At 42.8% G+C, this 8,846-nt stretch overlaps 1 protein-coding gene across 4 annotated transcripts in view; it reads right to left on the bottom strand.

Moving 5' to 3' along the window:
* cep63 (centrosomal protein 63) overlaps window positions 1–6,341 on the bottom strand; it is a 10,378-nt gene extending 4,037 nt beyond the window's left edge. For 2 of the 4 annotated variants that reach the window (XM_080831946.1, XM_080831948.1), the window contains exons 1-12: window positions 6,249–6,341; window positions 5,605–5,706; window positions 4,882–5,059; window positions 4,651–4,749; window positions 3,889–3,984; window positions 3,584–3,706; window positions 3,111–3,224; window positions 2,698–2,865; window positions 2,370–2,515; window positions 1,906–2,052; window positions 1,488–1,590; window positions 53–250 (exon numbers count right to left, since the gene is read on the bottom strand). In XM_080831946.1, the coding sequence (XP_080688072.1) occupies window positions 53–250; window positions 1,488–1,590; window positions 1,906–2,052; window positions 2,370–2,515; window positions 2,698–2,865; window positions 3,111–3,224; window positions 3,584–3,706; window positions 3,889–3,984; window positions 4,651–4,749; window positions 4,882–5,059; window positions 5,605–5,651 (1,419 nt within the window). In that variant the 5' untranslated portion in view covers window positions 5,652–5,706; window positions 6,249–6,341. The remainder of the gene's footprint in view (window positions 1–52; window positions 251–1,487; window positions 1,591–1,905; window positions 2,053–2,369; window positions 2,516–2,697; window positions 2,866–3,110; window positions 3,225–3,583; window positions 3,707–3,888; window positions 3,985–4,650; window positions 4,750–4,881; window positions 5,060–5,604; window positions 5,707–6,248) is intronic. The other 2 variants (XM_080831949.1, XM_080831947.1) reach the window with 2 other exon arrangements.
* Window positions 6,342–8,846: the final 2,505 nt, after the last annotated feature.

Here is an 8,846-nt window from a genome sequence, read left to right as displayed (position 1 = left end):
TCAAAAATACTCTCCAAAGATGGCCCTTTGTCCACGGCTAAGCTCGACCCACCTTGAGTTCAGCAGCGCGTCGCTCCGCTCTCTCCACCTCTGCCCTCAGCTGCTTCTCAATGCTGGAGGCGGAGCCACTGAGTGTCGCTATGGAGATGTCCCTCTGGTGCAGCTCACCGGTCAGCAGGGACACCTCCTTCCTCATGCCCTCCGCCTCGCCGCGGCGCGTTTGTTCAATTATACTGAGCTCCTCCCGGAGCTACAGGCAGACACACATATGGGCGTATGCATATACAGCCGCGGAAAAAATTAAGAGACCACTTTGAAAAAAGTATCAGTTTTTATTTTTTTTACTATTTATTGGTATGTGTTTGAGTAAAATTAACACTTTTGTTTCATTCTATAAACTACTGACAACATTTCTACTGAATTTCAAATAAAAATACTGTCATTTAGAGCATTTTTTGCAGGAAAATGACAATTGGTCAAAATAACAAAAAAGATGCGGTTTTTCCAGATATTCATTTCTGATCTCTTCCAAAGTTAAAGCATTACTAGTATTGTGTAGTTTAAGAATCTATATGAACTTGTTTTCTTTGCATTATTCGAGATCTGAAAACATTTCATTTATTTTGCTATTTTGACCAATTGTCATTTTTCTGCAAATAAATGCTCTTAAAGGCACCCAGTGCAACTTTCGAGGCTTAAAAATAAACATTCAATTTCTAGTCTTTTTTACACGTAGTAAGTTTCAATAACTCCATACCATTACATACCGACATTCAAGCAGCAAAGATGAGACGTCGTTGTGTGGTGAGAACTGATAGAAAATCGATAACAACAACAATCACCGCCATTTTCTTTATTTTTTGTAACCTACAATAAATAAAGCAGGATTCCAGTCAATGGAAAAATGGCTTCTCCCCACCGGCGATTGTTGTTGTTTACGATTTTCTATCAGTTCTCACCACACAACGACGTCTCATCTTTGCTCCTTGAATGTCGATATGTAATGGTATGGAGTTATTGAAACTTACTACGTGTAAAAAAGACTAGAAATTGAATGTTTATTTTTCATTGAATGTTTACATAAAGTTGCACTGGGTGCCTTTAATGACAATATTTTTATTTGAAATTTGGTAGAAATGTTGTCAGTAGTTTATAGAATAAAACTAAAATGTTAACTTTACTTTAACTCATACCAATAATAGTAAAACCAGAGAAACTGATAATTTTTAAGTGGTCTCTTAAATTTTTCCGCAGCTGTATAACCACAACCACATTGGTTCAAGCATGCAAGTGTGTACCGCCCGTACACATATGCACAAACAAGAACATATACATGAGGCCAATGAGAATGCACACAACTACAGCATGTTATAGAATAATACAGCGCTATTAACAATCATATGCTACAATAACTGGGCTACTTACAACCTAAAGCGTTCTACCATCAAGAGCAGGTCCAGGTCCTAATGACCCCTCCCGTCTCTCACCTTATTGGCCTCTGCTTGTGTGCGACGGAGTGCCTCCTCTAGTTGTTTCCACTCCTCTGCTGTTCTGCTGGACTCTCTTCTGGGCCGGCGCTCACTGTCCATGCTAAAACACAAGATATGTCTCTACTGAACACTCACTCCATAACCAACTACACTAGTTCACAATAATCTATTAACTTGTCACAGTTCATGTTAACAGGCATACTGTTAGAGAGGAATTAATCCTTACTTGTCATATGTGCAGGTATATGCTACTTTCGACAGAGGACAACTCTTTCTTAAAGCTTTCAGTGCAGCCAAATTACCACAGTAACCAAAAAGGCTATGATTCAGCGATAAACAAATAAGTGTTTCCTCAATATGACATTAAAGAATGTTGTAGTGCAACATTGAGTGGAGAAGTGATGAACCCTCTCACCTCTCTCTGAGGCGAGCCAGCTCAGCCTTCAGGTGGTTCTGGCAGGCCTGGGAGCTGTGCAACCTGGCAGTGACCCGCTCCAGCTCCTGACGCACGGACGACATGCCCGAGGACGAATTCCCCACACTCAAACAGTCCTCAAGCGACCTACACACACACACACACACACACACACACACACACACACACACACACACACACACACACACACACACACACACACACATGTAAACAAAAAGAAATAGGGACTGAAAAGACAAATCATTGTTTCCAATCTGGATAAACTGTACTAGATTGCACTTCCATAAAAGGCAAAAACAACCAACCCATTTTCGACCTAATGAGCCTGACCAACCCACACAGTTACCAGTGGCGTTCTCAGGACTACTGAAACATGAGATGGAACTAGGTTCTCTTCTTTCCCTCCAAACAGTCCTCTGGGGCCTCCACCGCCCGCCACTCACCGGATGACCTGCTCTTTGGCCTGCAGGGCCTGGCTGAGTCTGGTGACCTCAGCGCGCAGCTGCTGCTGCTGCATGCCGGAGCTGCACAGGAGCTGCTCGTGCGTTTCCAGAGTGGCCTTCAGCTCTTGCTTCTCCTCACTCAGCACCTGCAGACACACGCACACACACACCATGTCTGAATGGCAGGTTCTACTCCCTAATATAAGCAATAAAATAGCTTATTATCACTGCACAGCAATGGAGTCCAGTCATGGTGTCCAAAGAGGTTGTGTAAGTATCACCTACTCAAGACAGTTCTCATACTCTCACCCCATTTGTCTTGCCCTACCGTTTTTCTGACCTGCCGTTCCCGAAGCGAGTCTCCCAACTCGTCTCTGAGCTTGCGTAGTCTCTCCAGCTCCTGCTCCTGCATTTGCACCGTGTCCTGAGCCCGGTGCAGCTGGTTACGCACCCGCTGCAGCTCTGTTTGCTCCTGCAGCCGACCGGGGCCTGACGACTGCATGCACACACACACACACACACACACAAACACACAAATAAATACAAATATTGAGCTAAAGAAACACACCAGTATGTCCATTTTAATACTACACAATTATCCCAGGGGTCCCAGGGGAAAAAAAATGCCTTTTGGCCACACCATCACTACTTGTTGTTGTGGCATGATATCTGGCTTACAATCATTCCTGAAACCTTTACACAAGGAGAGGCATGTGCTTTCCAAGCTGAACAGTGTTCTACCTGCATATGGGTGAACTGCTCTGCCAGCTGCTTCCTCTGGGCCTCCAGGGAGGCCACCTGCTTCTGGTACTGTAGCCGCTGCTGTTCCCAGTCCAACGAGCGTTGGCGGAAATCCTGACAACACACACAGTCAAACAATTCGAGCTAGTGTCTGGAACGAGACAAGAGTGTTTTCCAAGCATGGGCTGACATATAGGACGATTCAGAGGCCGTCCAACTGAAAGCACATGGGAAAATAAGAGTACAGTAGCAAATAGCCTGCTCTCCTGAAACACCTCTCACTCACTCACTCACTCACTCACTCACTCACTCACTCACTCACTCACTCACTCACTCACTCACTCACTCACTCACTCACTCGAGCAGAATAACTGACTGTGGAGGCAGTTCTGTTACTCTAAACTCAGTCAGGTCCTGCACTGCCATCACAAGATGAAGCCTCTGAAGCCTGCCTCTCGTACTCCAGGTGTTACCTCGATCTTCCCATTCAGGCGTGACACCTCGTTTTTGTCATCGCCGCGAGTCTTGGCCCCTTCACGATTTTCCTTCTGGTGCTTCCGCTGCAGCTTCTCGTAGCTGCGCTTCAGTTTGGTCAGCTGAGGAGACAAACACACAAACCGGTTGCAGTTACAATTTTAAGTTGCAAGTACTGGTCTATGCATAAAATATTTGCTAAAATTTTTATATGAACCTCATCTGTAACACAAAGCATGTAGCCTTATTTACAGATACTAGCAAATGATGATTTTCAAACTACTTGATAAACTGCAGACCCCACCTCATCTCGCACGTGCTGTAGCTGCTCCTCATACTTAGTCACGAGTTCCTGTCTCCCAGTATGCATCTCTTCCAGCTGCTTGCTGAGCGCTCGGATCTGAAGACACACAGCCAGAGGGTCAACACAGGGCAGGACTCTGAGTATCCCATGGCAACTGACAAGCAGCGCTGCCAAACATACCAGTCTCTAAGAGCAGGAGCATGCACAGATGACACCAATGCTTCTCAAAGCTACTACATGTCAGACCCCCATGCCATGTTCTCAAAGCTACTTCTCTGTCTACATGCCTGCCACTTTGTCCATCCAACCAACATTTGACTGACATGTTTATATTAGTTTTACATTCAGTATGATATTATATTATAATGTTAAAATTATGTATTGATTCATCTTCCATAGAAAACAAAGGGCTCTTGTAACTATAATGTAGTCCCCGTCACATGATCAGGTATAGTTTGGCACTCAATTTTAACCACATGACTCGTGGAATAGAAGATGTATGACAAGGCTCTGTAGGAGGAAATCAGATCCAAAGCACTTCTCCCATGGTATGAATATACATTAAGTGTTTTATTTATTTAAGTGACAAAACATGTGAAATTACTAATGTAAAGGGTTGCACTGTTGCCACAGTATCGGTCAACACACACAAGGAAGCAGTTTATTATGGAACTATGGAAGCCATAAGATTTAGGAGGTCTACAGACACATGCACATGAGTGTCTTGCTTTGAAAGCCACGCCATCCTCCATGCCAGATCACCTGCAACAACTCCTTTTCCACTACCATTTTTAACATCCGGAAGCCAGTGCCCTCAAGGTCTAACAGGTCAATGACTGCTTCTCTCACCCTAAGCATCTGCTGAACGTAAAGGCAAAGGCATAAACCACCAAACACACGTTGCACCAACAGACAACTCACATTTATTTTTTACTTCTACAAGACAAAACAATGGACAGCGTGGATTTTTAGAGCGTCTGAGCTTGGCTTTACCTCAGTGTTCCTCTTTTCCAGAAGGTCCCGGGCAGTCTGAAGCTCTGCCTCCCCACTCTGGAGACGTCCTTCCATGGCACGCACCTCAGTCTCCCACTCGCTGCGCTTGTGGTTCAGCATGATGTCAATCTGGCGGAGGAGTTCTTCAAGCTCCGGCTCACAGGACGAGAGGATGGAACTGAAGGAGGTCAAGTGGAAGAGAGTGACAATGACATGTCTTCATGTATGTATGAATGTACTTCTTTAACTAGACTGAATTATCTCAACAAAGATATCTGTATGCAGATAAAATGCAGTTCAAAACTAGCTAAACATGACAAATTTGTGTTGCTTTGATTTGAAACAAAAAAATAACATATTGAGGTTCGGAAGTCGGAACCATCAGCTTGAACTCGTTATCACATTGTACTACACTGTAACCAATCCATAGGGGACAAGTGATAAGAGAACATTAAACATCATTTATGTGCCTTACCCGTATCCAGAGTCTGTGTTTTAGGTGTTTCTTATAATTTTTTTCGATCAGAGGTAGGACAATGTTAACAAATAAAGTAAAAGGCATGAAACGCTAGGTACAGAATGCACAGACACAGAGACAAACATTGTCTTGCATCATTTGCAAGCTTGTTTGATTCTAACATCAAAAGGTGTATATTGTACTGTTAAGTTTAAAGATTCGTGACTTTAAGTCGTATTGCTAATGTGAATGATATGGACACTCACTTCCCGCCTTGGTCCCGAAGTGTCTCCAAAAATGCATCCATGTCCATTTAATTGTCTTTGCAAGTTGCCTCAACTTGTCATCCTCATCTCTGAATACACAGTCTAAAAATAGATGAAGCAGTGATTGAGAGAACCTAACGCTTGCCACTTTTGTTACGTTATGATAATCATTAACGCACTGAGTTACCCATGCAACTAAGATGTAAGACAAGACAACTCGTTAAATCGTACATGCCTAGAAAGATACATATAAACTGTTCTAACTTTCTGATGTCTTGACCGCCTGATAACCGCCAGAAAGCTATCGAATAGGAGGATACAAGTACGTTGTATGGACAGAAGTAGCATTGTCGTACCTTACAAGACATTATCTGACAGTAGCAGCTTGCTATGCTAACTAAACCCACTAAACTAACATGTACCTTTTGCCAACAAGCATGCTATCTAGCTGAGTAGGTAACGAAGATCTAAACCAACCTCGGTGGTCTGATCCAAACAAATGAGCTAGCTAGCGTATACTCAACGATAGTTGAAAAAGTTGTTGATAGTTCCCAAGGTGAACATCAGGCAACAGTGTCTTACATAGGAGATATGAGTAGCCCACAATCCAATAGGCGTAAAAGAATTATTTTGGTATAACTTACCCTCTTTGACAGACAAGTGAACAGACAGTGATTTGTTTGTTTACACTTCATCTAGCTAGCTACGTTAACGGTACTGTCTGCACTTGGCGCACTACTTACAACCGACAATTCGTTTCGAACGCAAGGTGACATGGGTAGTTGCATGGGTAGTTGCATGCGCAGTAGTCTGCACACTTCCCGGTGCACTGCAACTGATAGGGCAGTGTTATGACATTTGTGTTCTTTAAAATACATGGAAAACAACACTTAACGCATGGTATAATTGTAAGTGGTTTGCGAGATTTCACTTATGTATTTTTCAAAATATGGAGCGAATTAGCTCGCCAGTGTAGGCACATAGCAGCAAACGTTAATAGTTATCTAGCGGCAGCTACCTGAAAGTTAACATTAGCTTGTCAAACTGTTTCGAGCAGACGTTCAATACGACGAATTATGAAATGTAATGCTTACTACAAAACGATGAGTTTCAGAGTAACAAACATAAAAATCCGGTAGTAATTCATTCATTGAGGGGATAGAACTTACTGTTATTATTGAAAATAAGGTGCAATAACCTGGTGTCTGTAGAATTTAACAACATAATGCCTAGTGTAGGTGGCACGTGGCTCGTTGGTCTAGGGGTATGATTCTCGCTTCGGGTGCGAGAGGTCCCGGGTTCAAATCCCGGACGAGCCCATTTTTTTCTTAGTTGACCATAAAAGGTAGTGTTTGCTGTCATGTACGTGGATTGTGGAGACGCGTCATGAAGGGTAAAAACAAACACTAGACGTTTAATGTGTGCAAAGAGTTTAATTGACGGTTAAGTTCTGGAGGTGTTCCATGGTGTTCAGTTGGCTCGTTGGTCTAGGGGTATGATTCTCGCTTTGGGTGCGAGAGGTCCCGGGTTCAAATCCCGGACGAGCCCTACTTTTATGGTCGTAGTGATTGAATCTAATATGGCCAAGGTTCGGGCCCAGATGTGGCTAGATACTAAGTACCGCGATCCATAAAAATAAGAAGCAGAATCACGTTTATTGGGCAAGTACGTTTGCACAAACAAGGAATTTGTTTCCCAGTAAAGTGGCTCTCGGTGTACTACACAACATGTACAACACATACAACACAATGCAACAGCACAACGGTCTAAGACATACAGAGAGGAATGGCTATATATATAAGACCTGTGAACAGTAAACACAACACAACAGCTCAACGGTCTAAGAAATATATACAGGGAGGAATGGCTATATACAGGAGGTGTGGGCTGTAAACACAACACAATGACCACATAGTGCAGCACAACAAATAGTGCATTCATTCTTTGCAGAGTAAACACACCGGGTTAACAGGTGTTACGGATGGTAACGTAAACAAATACTTGTCAGTCCATTCATGTTTCATGTTTAAATCGTTTCGACGTTTTTGTAAGGTTTATCCGGGATTCGAACTCGGGTCTCCATGACAGGTTCACGAGGACAGGTTCAGTTTAGATACATTTCAACAAAAGTTCGATTCGATTCAAACTAAAAAACACCATGGCAAGAAATCAGAGTGCCTTTGTAGACCACTGATAACTGATTTCAACAGTAACCGATTTATCCGTTTTCACCGAGGTATAGAGATAATAATGATGGTGCAAATAGCCTCATCCAAAACTGATTTGTGAATACACAAATGATGAGAAACAATATACGCATCTATATGACATTACATACAAATACAGATGTAACATCACATCATACATTTACAGAATATTTGGAGAGCAAATAAATGCTAGGTTGCAGTTCCACTTAAATCCATGTGAGGGCAGGTGCGTGCTATTTTTTTTATATATCTCGCTCTCTCTCTCTTACATATTGCCATGTTAATGGTATGGTTATAATGGTTAATGGTATAGTTATTGCAATGCTTACTAAAACTATGTACCACCATTATGAACATTTACCTGCATATATTCAATCAGAAAACCGTTTCAGATGGATTTTTTTTATTGGCTTAGTTTATTCTTGGGTGTTTATTCTCGTGGTGAGTTTGGTTTTCAGAATTAAGATCAAGCCCAGTGATACTTCAGAGTCTCCATGATAATGGCCTGTAAACTATTCCAGATGTGGCTTAATTAAGATGGGTTAACATTGGTGTAGCTGAAGCTTTGAATCTTTATGCAAAATCCTGGGAGGCCGTTTGACATTGTGTGGGATGGGTGGTTGGTGGGTTTTGGGGGCTCATTATGATCTGACAAAACCTCAAATAGAAATCCAGCTCAGTCATGACTTCCCCACCCCACTTCTCCTTCATGCTTGCCCTTGTGACTCAACATGTGGACATAAGGTTTCAATTTCACAACCACTGATTGAACGTAACCTTTAATTTAAAAAAAGCATGAAATATGAAAAGCTTTTTTAAAAGCCATATCTTCCTTCTCCCTGGCGATAGAGCAACAGTGACCTTTGGGTTGCTTTGAGGAATGTCCTCTCTCCGCCTGTCTCTCCCCGCTCTCGCTGCTGTCTCCACCTGTCCCTCCTGTCAGCTGTTAAGCAGCGCGAACAAAGAGCGCTGCGGTGAGCCGGCCAGAACCCTGCCTCCCCTCCCACTGTGCATAATGAGTGTTTAAACCATCAG

The sequence above is a fragment of the Sprattus sprattus genome (genome assembly GCF_963457725.1).
Source record: "Sprattus sprattus genome assembly, chromosome: 2".
Lineage (NCBI taxonomy): Eukaryota > Metazoa > Chordata > Actinopteri > Clupeiformes > Clupeidae > Sprattus > Sprattus sprattus.
The sequence above is the reverse complement of the archived record's forward strand: the minus strand, read 5'-3'. Positions and strand labels throughout refer to the sequence as shown.